Source organism: Salminus brasiliensis, chromosome 11 (genome assembly GCF_030463535.1).
Source record: "Salminus brasiliensis chromosome 11, fSalBra1.hap2, whole genome shotgun sequence".
In the NCBI taxonomy this organism is placed as follows: Eukaryota; Metazoa; Chordata; class Actinopteri; order Characiformes; family Bryconidae; genus Salminus; species Salminus brasiliensis.
In genome coordinates this window covers 34,951,844-34,968,889 of record NC_132888.1, presented here as the reverse complement: position 1 = coordinate 34,968,889, position 17,046 = coordinate 34,951,844, and the positions used below count along the sequence as shown (strand labels likewise).

Sequence of the window (17,046 nt, the reverse complement as noted above, 5' to 3'; positions counted from 1 at the left end):
TTTAGAGCAACAGGGATTACAAGCATGTACAGCAGTATCCCACCAAAACATATAATACACAGCAATTACTTGCTGTCTGGAGAAAAACAGTACAGAACAGCAGCAAGCAGCAACACATGGTCATCTCATTCTGCTGGTGTACAAAAATATGCCTTTTTTTTTCTTTTTCTGCTGGTTTATTGAGTTTCAACAGCTGCATATCAACCTTTCTGTTTCATGGATGTATCTCCCTTTGGAGAACCACATTATTACTTCTACTAAACTTCATTTAACTTTTATGAGTTAAGCTCAAATAAACATTTCAGAACATGAACCCTAGTGGAACAGTGGCTGAGCAGCACTACTTTTTTTCCAGGACCTTCAATGCTTGGATATTAGAACCACTGCTCTGTAGTCATTTAAGGAGGAGGGAGAACCATGAAAGACATTTTACACTAAAGAATCAGCTTCTGGTAACCTCTTTTGATTGGACCAGATTTTGGTCCTTGAGTCTGGACTGAGGAACTTTTATACCTGCTAATTTAGTTTAGACCAAACTGAAGAGTTAGAAGGTCTGGACAAAACAAGATGGAAAGAATGAAGGGCTCATCTTTAGTTTAGTTCTGAATCCAGCTCTGCATCCTCAGAGTCGTTTAGGACTGTTTTTGGGTGCACCTGCTCTCTTTTCTTCTCTAAAAATATTTCACGGCAAAAAATATGGAACAGACCATAAAATGAATGTGAGAGTACAAATAATACAAACATCTTTATTTGAATGATTTTTACATCTAGATGTGTTACATTTTAAAGCATGGGATCTTTTGTTTAAATCCATTCTTTCAAACAAAATGCAACACTCAAGATGTATTCGAAGTGAACTGAAACTACCAAGACTTACAATGCTAAGCTTAAACATCTAAAGTTCTAACAACTTCAGAAGGCTTTTGCAAAGTGGCAATTACTTTTACCTATTTTTAAAATTTCTATTGAATATGTTTTATCACCACAAATCAACTCAATCCCAACTCATCAGTAAAGAATGCCAATAATATAATTAATGCCAGTAAATTAAACCATAAAAATTAAGAAAGACTGAATGGCATAATCCTTGTAGTGAAACTCATACTGAACAAATCAAAACAATGTGTTTAAAGACAGTTGAACTAAATTACACTGAGGATTCTAGCAATTAACCACCACACCTACATTAGCATCTTAATGACAACTGTTTTAAACCTATGTAGGCAATAAAGACTTCGACTCTTATCATGAAAGGCTTATGCAAATTTCATATAGCCCTTTAACCCTTCAGTAAAATGTTACCAAGTGTGTCCTGATTGCTAAGCTTAAGCAGACCGATCTCAGACAACTGTTCACTCATGGCAAATGCAAACCTATACAAACACATTGTGGGGTAATCCAGAGACACAAACTGAGAAAACACGTAGCTTCATAGCAAGTTTCAAATATTTTTTAGGACAAGTGGAACAGTGAAATATGTATAATCTGAGACAGAATTCTTTAAGAGAGATGACATGGTTGGTTTAGCTACTTATATTGAACTAGAGGGTGGTCACTCCATTCAGGGAGGCTGCAAAGCTTTTCTTCAGTACTGGGCTGGATGGGCCAGCCCCAGGCCTTGAAGAAGGAGACTAGATTCTTCTCCACCACCTTGGAAAAGGTTTCAGCGTACAGGTTCATCTTGCCATTGTTGTCCTTTGGCACATTCTTCATGTCACGGTAAGCTGTAAAGACTTTCTTAAAGGCATCCCAGCCAAACTGTTCCTGCAGCTTTAAAAAGAGAAGAAAACAAACTAAAATAATGGAATGAAGCTAAAACCAGGTAATGGATCCTAGTATATTAATAAAATCTTGTGAAAAAAACATTTACCGACTGCACTCTAAATGAAAACATTTCCCATGAATTTGTGTCTAAAAAGGCTTGGCAAAGTCTAAAATGAAGAGTGGTCTGCAGTTACACATCCCTTAAAATTATAATAATGTACTTAAAATACATAAGGTAAGGGTACAATGTCTGATGGAAAACCAGCCTGTTGTTAGCAGAGTGAAATATGTACAGCACTTAACTGACACTCCAATTCAGAGATCTCTTCCCTATCTGGGAAACCAAACCCCAGTCTACCATGGGGAAGGCAGCATTATCCAGACCACACTGACCCTCGTGGTCCTTAACGCCATTTAACCTATCTGCAAGCATTATATTGCAAGCATTATATTGCCCAATATTAAGTTTTGGTGGGCAACAAACGAAGCAGGTGTCCAACCAATTTCATGAGAAAAAAACATAATTCCAGTCCAGGGGCCAGTGACCAAAAAAAGAAGAGAAGCCTTGTTGTTCAATTTCATCTACTTCGGTTTGTGTGATCTTGTTCTGGGTTTAATAAAGTATCTAAGTCCTGGTTCAACCCTATGTTGATATACATTTAGGGAGAGTGCTCAAAAATCTGGTCTGTGACAAGATATCAACAAATTAATATAATTCCAACCTCATACAATCATTGCTGGTTACCCCATACTTAATTACTTACTACCAAAAGCATTTTGTCAAACTTGTGAAACTTGTAAGTGGTATTTAACCAAATATTAGGTGTGCAGTATGTATGTTTTTATATTGTGAACCCTATATTTAGTATTTTGTTAATTATCCTAGTGCTGAGAGTTTTGTGCATGTTCTGTGGAGACAGCGTACTATTTTAGTCTCTCTCTGTAACTGTATATTATATAACAATAATTTTGAGAGTAACTGTCTTGGCCCACGTAGAGGGTTTAAGGAGGTAGATTTATGCCGGTGAGTCTCATCCAGTCTGACATCAGCTGCTGCAAAGTCCAAGCCTCAGTGGAGTCTAAAATCTTAATGTTATTCAAGTTGAATTAGTCATTGTCTGTTTTAAGCTTTAGATTTGAGCTATGATATTTGCATGCAAAATGTTTGAAAAGGTTAAAATTTCTGCTGATTTGTTTAAATCTTAGTCAAAGTGCAACTCTCTGAAGTCAGGAAACTTAAACAGGGGTCTTCAGCACTTACCTGAATATAAGTCTCCAAGGCTGTAAACACTTCCCACTTCTCCAGACGCCTGCCTTCCGCGATGTACTTCGTAATTCGGCTTAGACGATTCTGCGCTGTCATGCTCCCATGAGCATTTGCCCTGTTTACACCCAGCACCATCTCATGCACATACACTGACCACAAATTACAGGTAGCCTCAGTCGTATGTGGTGGGAACTCCCAGTAAGAGCATTGCTGGTTATGTCCCAGCTCATGGATAGCTCCCCAAAAATTACTTTTACCAGGAACAAATGGATTCACCAGATGTGGAGCAGAGCCAGTGTGCATCATAATGGGGTAACCAGAATGCATGAAGCCTGTAGGAACAGGTAAGTCATGTAAATACTGCAAGTCATGTAATCACATTTATTGTAGTTGTAATAGTTCTGCCATAAAAGAGATTAAAACACTTCTACGTGATACACACCACAAGAGATCTGAACATCAGCAACAAAGCGCTCCTTGCGGGGAAACTTTGCAGGCTTAGCTGCCAAGTCAGCTATACTCCTCATAATGGAGTCCCAGAGAGCGGCAACCATGTCTGGACAATCCAGTTGGCGTATCACCTCTGATGGAAAGGCCATGATGAGATTCTCAAACTCCAGCTCTGCCCAAGGTGCTGGCGCTGTACGGATCTTGGCTACCCAGTCAGATACACTGGTCTGTCCTGAGAAAAACATTTGACTTTTACCATAGAATACCATTGCTCAATATTGACTTTCTAATGAGGAATAACTATTAATCAGATTTACCAGACTTGTAGTATGGTGCCTTCACAGCTGTCTCTATGACAACCTCAAAGTCCTGTACTGTACTTCTAGGAGGTGCAATCAGGTATATGAGGCCTCCCCACAGATTACAAACTTGGAGACTCTCTTTTTCCAAAGGGAAACGCACACACACCTTTTGAGCCCGTTTCAGTTCATTCGCATTGCTTAAGTCATCAGTTTGACAGCCAATCTGAACCTGCAGATTTAGTGTATTTAATTATATCAAAATATTAAATAATACAAATTTCAAATAGTTTCAGTTCCAGTAGGTTTGTGATATATTTCACTACAAACCTTCTGTGTTTTAACAGTTCAGTCTGCTAGCTAATGTGGTGTTGTGTTGGAATAACACATTAAACAAATGGTACGAATACAGTTTGTATACAAATAGATGTGTACCTGCCATCCTTTGCCTATTATTTCTCTGGGCACTGTCATGTAAGTCTTCATTCCAGGAGAAAGATAGAGACCTGTGCTTATCCATTCTTCGCTATCTAAAATGAGAAAGCAATTAATTGACCATCAGTTTGACCAAAAACAATAAACCCACCACTTAGCCAAACATACATTCCACAAAAGAGAATGTATCATTGTGAACAATCACCTATATTTTGTTGTACTATATTATCTAAATGTTTTGTTGACCAAACCAACATTAATTTGATTAAGCAAACAAAGTCACAAAGTTGTAAAGTTATAGAATTTTGAGTTATGATGTTTGGATGCAAAATGTTGGACAAGGTGAAGAATTCAGAGCGACTACATTTTTACTATTTACTTTACCTGCTGTACTTGCACTGATCTTGACTCTTGAATTGGCCACAGATTGAAGGTTAGTTGGCTTTAAAATCATGTGTGGCAGAAGTGCATCACGATCTTCGCAAACTTTGAACATTGTAGTCCCCACTTGGAGAAGCAGACGATCTTTTGGACTTTTAGCAGGGCATTCAGGAGACACCTGTGGAAATCCTGCCTTAACCAAATCTTTGAGAAGTTCAACTACTGACTTATACACATCACAATCGAGTCCCTGCATGGACAGATAACGGACACAATCATTGCCAAGCCTTTTTAGGAATTGCTGTTCATAATCTCCCAGCTGCTGGCCGTGGAGAACATGCCCAGCAAAACGCTGCAACAAGTCCTGGAAATGATATAACCTTGTAGAGATAATTCCATGTTGGTTCACCTCTGGGGCCTTGTACGTGCCAGCAGTCACAATTTTCTCTGAGAGACACAACCCCATTTTGTCAAGAATATGATTTCCAGGGAAATCTGTCTTCACATTACAACCAGGGTTGCACTTGGCCCACCACCAAGCATGTCCACCAATCAAAAGGCCTCCACCAGCAGCCACAAATTCCTGAATCTCTTTAGACTGAGCATCACTGTAGGAGTTGCAGACAAAGACACTCAAGTCTTCTTTGAACCCAGTCAACTGACACTGCAATCCTGACTTGCTCAGCTGGCTGTAAGCATCTTTAAGTTCAGGTAGGACTCCAATAACACCATTAGATCTTTTATCAAGCCAGTGAACAGCATTGATCATGAAAGTGGACAGGGATTCACAACCTAGGTAAGATTCATGGCTGGCTACTATTACACGTCCCTGTCCGTAGTATGCCCCAGCAAGGAATGCCTTTCCCTCTGGGGTAAGCCCAATAGGAAATGCTGAAGGACCGTTCACCAGCACCTCAGATGGTGCAGAATCACTTTGGATGTCAAATTCAGACAAACCTTGCAAAAGGAATTCTAAGTCACCTTCAAAAACATGAGGAGCTTTGTACAAACCAGCACTTACAATGTTGTCTAAAAGGCACAATCCCATCTTGCTGAGGATGCGATTTCCAGGACATTCTGTCAAAACATTACGGCCACGATGACTTTGGGCCCACGCCCAAGCATGTCCACCTATCAAGAGGCCACCACCAGCAGCAACAAACTCCTGGATCTCTTTACACTGAGCATCATTGTAAGAGGTGCAGACAAAGACACTCAGCTCTCCATTAAAACCAGTAAACTGACACTGTAGTCCTGACGTGCTCAGTATCCTACAGGCATCTTTAAGTTCTGGTAAGACACCAATAACCTCCTTACGTCCTTTATTAAGCCAACGAACTGCATTAATCAAGAAAGTGGACAGTGATTCACGGCCAAGGTAGGATTCATGGCTAACCAAAATTACTCGTCCCTGTCCATAGTGGGCCCCAGCAAAGAATGCCTTTCCATCTGGTGTGAGTCCAATGGGAAATGCTGAAGGTCCATGCACAAATACTTCAGATGGTACAGCCGGCCCTTGTATGTCAAACTCAGACACACCTTGTAAAAGAAATTGCAGGTCATCTTTGAAAGTCTTGACACTCCTGGTGAAGAAAACCATAAATAAGAGGTTTAAGATAATAGTAAATATGTGTTATTTACAGTCAAACCCATGAAAATGTGGGTATCAACCAAGTGATCATTTTTTATTTTAAATTAAATAATGAAAATAAGCTGCAATGTTTAGTGCTGCATCATGCAACAGAAATGCAATTTGAGTAGAAATGTAGAAATGAGTAGAAATGAAAAAAAAAAAAAAAATAAAATATTACAGAAATCATTTCTATGCATTGTGGAGATCTGTTCATCTTCTACTATTGACCGCAAATGCCAAAACTTTACACAGCGCTTTACAACTTTATAAGAGGCTTTACTGACCGGATCTTTACAACACAGACTTGACTTTTAAAGAGGTTACAATGATGCTGCAGTGCTATTTGCACCATCATGTCCCTTAAACAACTCAAATTAGTTGAACAATAGACATTTAGACATTACATTTACATGACTGTAAATTTGACTTAAAGTTGATGTAAATATGAAATACATACATGGCTGGAAATGCCTGCTTCTGTCTGCAGCAAGTACAAGATGTGGCACAAGTTGAGTTGAGACAGCAGCACAATGCAACAAGGGCAACCAGCATGAGCTCTTATATACACATAGAGCCAGTTCATCCCTCCCTGATCTGACAGGTTTGGGACACTCCCACTTCATATACTGAAAAAATTGTGCATTCATTGTACACAATTCAGATTTGTTACATTTACAAAATTCAGGCAAAAAGACTTTTTCTGGTTAGGATCTTAAAAAGAATCTTACGATTGGCTAAATTCAAAATCAGATGAACAACAACAACAACAATTCACATTGTTGTTATTTTTTTTTACCAAAAAAGTCAAAATGCAGAAACAAAATTAAGTCTGAATAATTAATACATCCTTACTGCTACCATACAAATTAGGAGAGTAATTAGATACAAGGTACTGCAAATCAAAGGTAAATGCACACACATCATTTTAGCTCATATCAGTTCATTGGCATTGCTTAAATCATCTGTTTGACAGTCAATCTGAACATGAAGATTTTGAATATTTTATTATATCAAAATACGCAATAATTGCAGAAGCATGGTTGGATGCAGAGCTAACTGAAACAATCATTTCCAAGCTTTTCCAGGTATTGCTGTTCATAATGTACCATCTCCTGGCCGTGGAGAACCTGCAGCAAGTATAAGATGTGGCGCAAGTTGGTCTTAGACAGCAGCAATAAAATATGCTGTCAAAGATGATCCCGACTGAGCTGTTGTGTATACAAACATAAAGCAAGTTCATCCCTCCTTAATCTGAGAGGATTGGGACACTCCCACTTCATACAGTGACAACATGTACATGATTAAGATGTATTACGTTGAAATTCTTAGACAAGCTAAATCTTCAAATACACACTTGGACCATTTTGAAGTCTTTGAATTTTTGGTTTTACAATCAAATCAAAGGATGTAATAAAAAAGAGTAAATAAAATAAAGAAATGAAATCAGATGAAAACTGTAAAGGCTACCTATGGAATCTACTCACTGAATATGAGGTAACAATTTGCAGGGTTTTTTTGTGGTAGATTTCACCCCATATTTTGAGTAAACGTGTCCTAAACTTTTGCACACTAAAAGAAATAAGATAAAGTGTACCTAACTTTCATTTTACACCAAATTACTTGTAAACTAGAGTCACCTTGACGTGAATGTCAATTCATCATTTACTTCATATTTTTTAGTAATCAATCAATATGACTAGTAAACTATTACTCATTTAGAGAATGCCAGATGTACTAAAAAATAGGGCTATGACTTTGCTTACAATTTTTTTTAAAACCTGTCGATGTCTGAAACTGAGAACAAGGAGGAAAACAAAAATCATAGATTAAACCTATTTTCAGGAATCAAGTTTTTGGAATATGTCTCTCTTGCCTCTTTTAAATGTGAAGTCTAAGCAACTAACAGGTCTTTTACATGAAGATAGTGAACTTTAACTGCTTTCACTTTCATTCAGATTGTCTACATTTCCTCTACAGAGACATAATTTCCTCATTTATCCACAGGGCAGGATTTATTGGTGGTTTTGAACTCTGGTTCTAAAAGGCACAATTTCATCTAAGACAGAGGTACACAGAACCACAGAGTCATGTAACTAAGAGAATAGACTATTAAACATAACTATGGACTAATTATTAAGGACACGAGTGCGAACAGTGCATTTAGGTTTAGAGACAGGGGCTTAAAGTTCTGCCTTGAAGATAATACTACTATGGTCTGACACTGCAAGATTTTCTACGCAGACAGAACGAACAGTCAGACCCAGAGTTAAAATTAGATCTAAAGTATGCACTTTAGTGGGTCAGTAATGTGTTTGCTAAAATTAAGAGATTCTGTGATTCTTAAAAACTCTGTAGCAAACTTATTAGTGTCCTTGTCTATGTGTAAAAGTAAAAAGAAAAGTAGAAGAACCTGATAAAAGTTGAGAACCATGTGAAATGTGCTGTTAGACTTAAAGGGTGATACACGGTAATGCACAAGACAGGATTTGCGTACATGATCTTAAAAGACAAAATTTAAAAATACAAGACATACAACATTTTATGAGAACATTTTAAGTCATGTTTATAAACTGTGGCAAGACCACTGCCCCGGCCGCAAGTCCTCCTGGGAATTAAAATACAGGTAGTCCCGGGGGCAGAGTTCTACAAATTGGCTTTATTTTGCAGATTAAAGCCATGTCTCCATAATAAATAAAAGGTCCAAGTCCTGGGACCATATGGAAGGAAATCTTTCAAAAAAGCCACCCATAGAGTACGCTGCAAGATAACCACCAAATACAGCAAACACAGTTCCCCTGACCACTTTGCCTAAACTTGACACAAAAATGGCATCATCTTCCAAGGATTTCAAATCTCTAAGCAGTGGGCCTAGCACTTTTGGGTAACCATATTGGTTGACATAAACCACCTTACAAAGAATGGAAAGGTAGATTGAAGTTTGAGTAGATTTCAATTGCTTTCTCAAGGTGCTCAGTAGGATTTCTTAGAACTGAGCTGGAAAGAAAATACATTTTCTCTACTAGTTAATCTCCTTACATTGAACATGCATTCCAATGTAAGGAGAAGAAACCCCAGTCTCTAAATAGTTTTGTTCAAGTCCTCATCCTCCTCAAAGCAACAGTAGTTTTGACTTTCATAAAATTTAGTTTCTTCATGTGCTTGACTACGGTGCTTAAAATCCTCCACTGAATGGGGATTGTGTTTTCTGCTCTTGACTCATGACTGTGGCAAGCTGTGTTTATATTTAGTATATAGTTAGCCCTGCACACATGCATGGAAAAAGATTCCATGTCCATTGGACATACAAAGTAATCACTAATCTCTGTACTTCAGAGGCTGGAGCAGAGACAGCAGCACAGGAGCACCATAGGGGACAGTACTTTTCAACATTCCAGAAGACCTACAGGTATCTTGGACTCCACTTGGATGAAAGGTTGGACTGGTCGGCCAACACAGATTGTCGTGGTGGTAGATGCCTCCAATATCGGGGTAGGGGCAGTCCTCTCCCAACAATACAGGGAGAGCAACAAACTCCACCCCATATCATTGTACTTATAGAAGTTAACAATGGCTGAACGTAGCGGTGGCCAAACGTAACTTGCAGTGTGCTTGTTTTTTTACTTGGGTTTCATCTTTAGCTTGTAAGATAAGCTGTTTTTAAAATATACTTTTAACTAGATTCTGCTAATATTCTTGTCTTTGGGTTAACATAGAAGCTTGGTGCTCATTTGATTGGGGTGCTGACATCACAATTCCACTATCTCATTTACCCACCTTGTTCTAATACCAAGGGGATGTTGACTAGGGGACTCTGGAATTGCCAGTCTGCGGTGCAGAAGGCAGATTTCATTTCAGCTTTTGCTTCTGCTCTGTCTCTAAACGTTGTTCTCTATCGTTCTCCTGGTCCTCCTGGTCCTCATGTTCAACCAGTCTGCACCAACACACAGAGCAGGGAAAACTCTGGACCTTATCTTTGTCCCTGCTCTGGATGTGGCTGTGACTCCTCCGGATTTCCCTGATCACCACTTTCTCAGTCTGTTCTTTCCAGGTTTAGAACTGAAGTTGCTGCTGCAAAAGCATCTTTCTACAAGGGGAAACTGGAAGCATCTGCATCTGACCGACGCAAACTTTTCACCATCTTTTCCTCTCTCCTTAACAAACTCTGGACAGCTTGGACATTGGCAACTACAGACCCATTTCTCTTCTCTCTTGCAAGATTCTTGAACGCTCCGTCTACAACCAAATGTCTCTCTTTCTCACTCAGAACAAACAGGACCCTAACCAGTCTGGCTTCAAGGCAGCACACTCTACTGAAGCTAAATCTGCCAAACTGTCATCGGTTCTGATTCTCCGCAGCTCAACCTCTCCGCAGCTTTTGACACAGTGGACCAAAAGATCCTTCTGTCTGTCCTTGCCAGCCTTGAAATTATTGGCTCTGCATGGCGATGGTTTGCATCGTACCTGCAGGGACACTCATACCAGGTAACAAGGCAGGGGGACGTTGTAGTCTCTCCACTGGCATTCCACAAGGCTCGGTTTTTGGTCCTGTTCTTTTCTCACTTTACACGAGCTCTCTTTGTAAAGTGATATCCTCTCATGGAATCTCTTACAACTACTACACCGATGACACACAACTCATCCTTTCTTTCCCACCATCTGACACACAGGTTCCTACCCACATCTCAGCATGTCTCACTGATGTCTCTTCTTGGATGGCGGCTCACCACCTCAAACTCAACCTAAATGATCTTGCCATCTCATTTGAAAACTCACTGGTCACTCCATTTACAGAAGCTTGAAGCCTTGGTGTTGTCATGGATGATGAATTATCGTTCTCAAGCCATGTTGCAAATGTAACTCAGCCATGCAGATTTCTCCTGTACAACATCCGGAGAATTCACATCCTTCCTCTCTAGAGAGGCCACCCAGGTGCTCGTTTAGTCTCTCGTCTCTTCAAGACTTGAATACTGCAACTTTCTTCTTTCTGGTCTCCCTTTGCGCACCATCCGGCCCCTACAACTTATGCAGAATGCAGCAGCACGGGTCGTCTTCAACGTTTCTAAATTCAGCCATGTCACTCCACTGCTGCGTTCTCTTCACTGGCTTCCTGTAGCTGCCCGCTTTAGATTCAAAACCTTAATGCTGGCCAAGCAAACCACAAAGGCAAGAATGGACCAGCCACTCTGTAATTGATGGCAATGGTCAAAAGCCAATCCGCACCAAGAGCCCTTCAAGCTTCAAGTACGGCTCGGCATGACCTGCCATCCCTCAGAATCAACGGAATACAAGCGTCCAAGCTTTTTTCTGTCCTGACACCAAAGTGGTGGAATGAACTTCCCCTGGATGTCCGAACAGCAGAGTCGCTCGTTGTCTTTAAACACAGACTGAAGACCCACTTCTTCCGAGAGGACTTGGGTGAATAGTAGAGTATTATGGTCACCTTATTGAGGTATTGCTCTGGATAAGAGGTATTGAGGTATGGGATTGAGGTATCGGTTTGCTAAATGCTATAAATGTAAAACTGTAAATGTAACTACGGCGTAGGAAACAGGGAGCTCTTCGCCATAAAGATGGCATTAGGGAATGGTGTCAAGGGCTGGAGGTTGGCGCCTTCCCATTCCAAGTTGTCACAGACCATAAAAACCTTGAGTATCTGTGCTAAGCTAAGTGTTTAAACCCCCGCCAGGCCTGGTGGTCCCTGTTCTTCTTACGCTTTCACTTTTCCTTTTTTTACCAGCCTGGCTCCAGGAACACCAAGGCGGGTGTCCTTTTCCGCATCCATCAGAAGGGGGAAAGTGAGGAGACCATACTTCCCTCCTCCATAGCCATCCATGCCATTCAATGGGACATAGACTCTGAGATTGCTCAGGTCCTTGCACACACCTCTGTACCTGCTGCGTGCCCAGCCGGAAAGACCTCTGTACCTGTTTTCTTTCAGGAGCGCCTTATTGCCTGGCCTCACACTTCTCCTAAATCTGGCCACCAGGGTTAGACCCGCATACTCCATCTCCTCTCCCTTAAATACTGGTGGGAGGGTATACGAGCAGACATCAACTTCATGCAGCTCCTGTGCCCAGTTCAAATACCCAAATACCCTCCCCTCGGGCAAACTTATGCCTCTTCCTGTGCCTGAGCGTCCCTGGTCACATGGTCACTTAGTTTGTGAGGACAGCCTACATAGGTAGACTTACACATGTTCCATATTCCTTGCCTTTCTGAATGAGGAATTCTAATGGAGCCCTAGTGCGCTTTATTTCTCCATTCTCTAAATTATGCCAGGAAAACTCTGCCACTGTACCACTGTACTGTGACTAAACCATCAAAACAGGTGTCTTTATTCTACAGTTATTTAGGACACATTCACTGCACTCAGTTGTTCTCCATTTCAATAATGGTAAGACTACTATTATGAAGAGCAAGCATTGATTTAAATTGTGTGTAAAGTGTAAAAGTATTTTCCCTTTGCACTGAAGAATTCATTTGTTTGCTGTTTTAGTACAGTGGTTACACATCTTTAATGGGCCATTCAAGAAAAGCAATACTTGATGTCCTAATAGATGGGAAAAAAAAAACTGTGATGTAGACTTTTTTGAGATAATCATTTTTGTCATTATTTGAGACACCGATGATGTGGATGAATCCAATTCTACATTGATAAGTAAACAGCAAAAACTTTGCCAATTACATATTTTCACCAAATTACTAGGAACCTTTATGGGACATGCCAAGTACATTTCTCCCACCACCAACAGCCATGTAACATTGTGTGCTTACACTGCAAGCAGGCACATCATGGTATTGATGTAGGCTCTTTTGGAAATTATAGTGCCCCTTTTGTGTTTCTCTTTGGCTTGTCTAACAATGTGCTGTATCTGTCTTAATATATTTGCACTCCAGTCTTCAGGAAAAAGGCTCAGCCTAAATAAAAGATCTGGTTTTGATCTTAAGTCCATTCCAAAGAATTCAAGATTGCCAGTGAAATTCCAGACCTCAACCTAATTGAAATGCTGTTGTAGGACTTTATATGCTAAAGCTGTCCAAAAACCTGATTTGAAGCATGAAAACATGAATTGAAGCAACATTGTAAATAAGAGTGAGCCAAAATCCCTGCTGAACAATGTGAGAGGATGATAGTCACTCAGAAAACACCTTTAAGCAATTGATTATTGTGGTGTAATTTACACATGGTTTTATTTTATTATGTCCTATTCTGTAAAACCATTGAATTAAAAGAGTGTATATTTTACTGTATGTGTCACAATATCACAGTAAATCAAATTCTAAATCAATAAAGGATCAATTGGACAGATTAGACAGAATAAACCTTACAACTGTACATAAAATCAGATAGGACCTCAACAAGTAAAACATTAAGAAGGGGTTCATTTACACTCTTTAATGCTGGGGTGTCCTCTTTCTCCATTCTCCGTGTGGCCTATCATTTGCATTTAGCCTTTTCAGCCTCACTTCTATAATCTTCCAAAGCTGCCATTATATTTAATCTCAAAAGGCTTTTGCAATAGGTTGAGTGTATGTAAATTGGAGTTACATGTTGGGGATGTAAAATAACATAAGCCAAGACACTTCTGGGGCTTTGAATTTGGCTGATTTCATATTTGAATTTTGGATATATGATTTCCTTTTCAATGAAGAGACAACCATGTTTGAGGTTCATGGTTTGTTACTTCAATTTTCTGAACTCTATTCAGCTTAATTCCATTATTCATTTAGGCCAAGATAAATACAGTTTTCCATCCTAAGACACCTTCGAACAATTACTTTTTTTCTCTAATTGTTTTCTGATGTTATAAGAGTGAAATCTAACCTTGGAAGCTTGAAGCTTTGTTTTTGAGTAGATCAGTTCATCTTTGTTTGAAGTATTTATTTCTGCTTAATTCCATACATAATTGCATGCATGTTTTCAACAGTCTGAAATCTCTTCTGAGGTAATCTCACACATCTGGTGTGATAGGGAGGCTGAAGTACCTTTTCACCAGGGAGTTTATGTTCCAAGACCATGACAGATCCTGCATGATATAATATCTGGGTGAAAGAAACCTTGTCTTTCCAAAATGTCAGATATAAAATTTCTTCATTCAATTTTGGCATGTATGACATAAAGTGGCCCCCAAGATATTTGTAACATTTGCATGATGATTTTTCTTACATACTTTAGGATTCTAAAAAAAGCTCCATTCCAATGGTGGCATTGTTTTGCCATATAAGTGAAAAATTGAGAAAACATTGTGTCACAACAGTCACATTCATGCTACTTCTCTACAATTTAGAGCATCTAAAAAGGGAATTTAGAGGAACTCCTGAAGAATAGTTTGATTTTTACATTGTTCTATGGTTTAGGGTTATGGTTAGATTAAGTTTAGATTGGGTTAAGCCTAGGTTAGGGTAAGGCATGGGTGAATTTAAATAAATTACATAGGCTAGGGTAAGGGTTAGGTTATGTTTATGTTTATGTTCACAATTCTGACAAAACCTTCCTGTAGACCAAATCTGCTTTGCAACACCACCTTAAACAGACAAGGTGATTCTTTGTCCAGGGAGCTTATATATGCTTTTGAAAAAAGAAGCAATCTTAGATTACTAAAGGAGGATTGCATGTCTTTACCGCATTTTGACTAACACAGACTCTCAGCGCTACATACAGCTTCTGTCTGAGGTGTAATAACATAACACTGACTCAGCTCTACACACAGCTTCTGTCTGAGCTGTAATATAACACTGACTCTCAGCTCTACATACAGTCTCTGTCTGAGCTGTGAGATAATAACAGCAACTGACTGACTGACTTACACTATCTTTCAGCACTACACACAGGCTGTCTGAACTGTAATATAATGAGTCTCAATAAACTTGTTTATGAACAATGTGAGTATTTTTTTACACTGCAGGTTTAAACAGTGCTCTAGCCATGCTAGCTTTGGTCTGTTTTTTTTTTTTTTTTTTTTTTTAGCAATTGTCACTATTTGCCATCTGGATTAGAAAAATATTGATGCATATAATTTTATCAAGTGGTAACTCATGCTCAACACATTCTGCTGATAAAGAGCACTGCTAAAGAACTGTCTAATGATTTTTTTTTGCAGAACCACATTAAACTTGCAGCTTGCCAAATAGTTTTTTAAAAACTGAAACAGCAGTTTGTTTTTTATAATTCTGTTAGACAAAAGTAATTACAAGTAGTAACCTAGTAGTGTTCTGTCCATTTGTGATAATAAAGTTGACTCCAATACACTGTAAAACCATAGTGAGCACTAACAACTATAGCTAGCTCATTTCACAATTAATTATTGGTAGAGGACTAAAACATATCCCACAGATTTAAATGCACCAATGACTTAGGTGTGTTTACAATGCTGTATAAAAGAGGTGCTTCAGGGTTTTCGGAAATGCCTGAACAGCTCCGTTCCAACTTGAAGTATCAAGTGATCATTTTGAATTTCAGCAGAACATTGAGGAGACAACTGTGAAATCCTGCCTTTTTATACAGGTCTGTGAGAAGTTCAACTACTCACTTACATGCTATAGTTGTGTGACCTCTGCATACGTAACTTTCACAACATTTTTTACAGAAATTCTGTTCAAAATCTCCCAGCTTCTGCCCTCAGAGCACATGTCCAGCAAAACACAGCATTGGGACAAAATCCCACCTACCACCAAACCGACCACCACAGCATCACCAGGTGCTCAGGAGAGCCCCAGTGCACCAGAGATCCCAACTTCAATGCCTGCGCCGCGAGCCAGAGCCTACAGCTTCATTGCCCCCGACCCTGGCGCCTCCCAGATTGTTTAGGTCTTCTCCAGCGATGGTGTCTGCTGTGGTTCCCGTGTGAGTGGTGCCCTCCGCTCCTGTGTCAGCAGTGACCGGCGGCTTTATTCCCAAATTCATGGGAATGCCATGCAAATGCTCCTGTGCCAGCAGCACCCGCCGCCTCTGCTTCTGCACTGTCACACAGGTTGTCTGCGCCTGTGTCAGTTTCCTGTACACAGGCTCGCCTTTCATACGGCAATGTACGGTGTACATTTACATTTACGGCAATTTGCAGACGCTCTTATCCAGAGTGACTTTATAAAGTGCTTTGTTGTTAGCTTAGATACTACTAAACACAATGTCAGATTGGAGACCATAATACTTGACTCTACACTTCACCCAAGTACTCTTGGAATAGGTGCATCTTAAGTCTGCATTGGAAGATAGAGTTTGACACCAAGGGGAAGTTCGTTCCACCACTGCAGGACAGAAAAAAGCCTGGATGCCTGTCTTTCGTTGATCTTAAGGGATGGCGGGTCAAGCTGAGCCATACTTTAGGTATTGATGGGCTTTTGCCCATTGCAATCAAGTATTAAGGGCCTGGTCTATTTTGAAGGCAGTGAAGAGAACGCAGCAGAGGAGTTACATGCAGGTTGTAGGTTTGCTGATTTACAGTTAAAAATATTCCACAAAATCTTTTCAGTCAAACCAGAAGTAGGATTTATAAAAATATTCATTCCATGCTAAAAATTCATGCATTGAATTGAATAGAAATATACAAATTTTACACAAATAATTCTATTGACTATACTGTGGAGGAACCCCTTATGGTTGTTTGAGGAACTTTCAAAAAAAGGTTTATAAAAGAACAGGGTTTCTTGATAGTTCCTCCAAGCACATTAAGAGGAAGCACATTTAACGGCCGGTTCTCTGTGGTTCCAGCTGCTGAATTTAAATTGTAATCTTCAAGCCATAGTGTCAGCGTTCTAGTCTACTGAGTCACTTTCAGCCCCTCTGAAAGCGTTTCTTGTGACACTGCTCACATCAGTAG

General features: G+C 39.7%; 1 protein-coding gene across 1 annotated transcript; it reads right to left on the bottom strand.

The window, feature by feature from the left end:
* Positions 1–1,527: 1,527 nt before the first annotated feature.
* Positions 1,528–16,247, bottom strand: LOC140565108 (TRPM8 channel-associated factor homolog). Its single transcript, XM_072690919.1, has 8 exons — positions 15,996–16,247; positions 11,941–12,368; positions 4,600–6,179; positions 4,216–4,310; positions 3,799–4,012; positions 3,474–3,713; positions 3,026–3,363; positions 1,528–1,770 (listed from the first exon to the last, which is right to left on the bottom strand). Exons 1-8 carry the CDS (start codon positions 16,245–16,247, stop codon positions 1,528–1,530), a joined length of 3,390 nt encoding a protein of 1,129 aa, XP_072547020.1.
* Positions 16,248–17,046: the final 799 nt, after the last annotated feature.

Bases quoted from the DNA above. Each gene is read 5' to 3' on its own strand.
- LOC140565108 (XM_072690919.1), bottom strand. From the start codon at position 16,247: ATGAAAGGCGAGCCTGTGTACAGGAAACTGACACAGGCGCAGACAACC. The intron at 12,369-15,995 runs GTAGGCTCTGGC...CCATGTGACCAG, and splicing joins GGGTCGGGGGCAATGAAGCT to GGACGCTCAGGCACAGGAAG. The intron at 4,013-4,215 runs GTACACATCTAT...CTAAATCTGCAG, and splicing joins TAATAGGCAAAGGATGGCAG to GTTCAGATTGGCTGTCAAAC.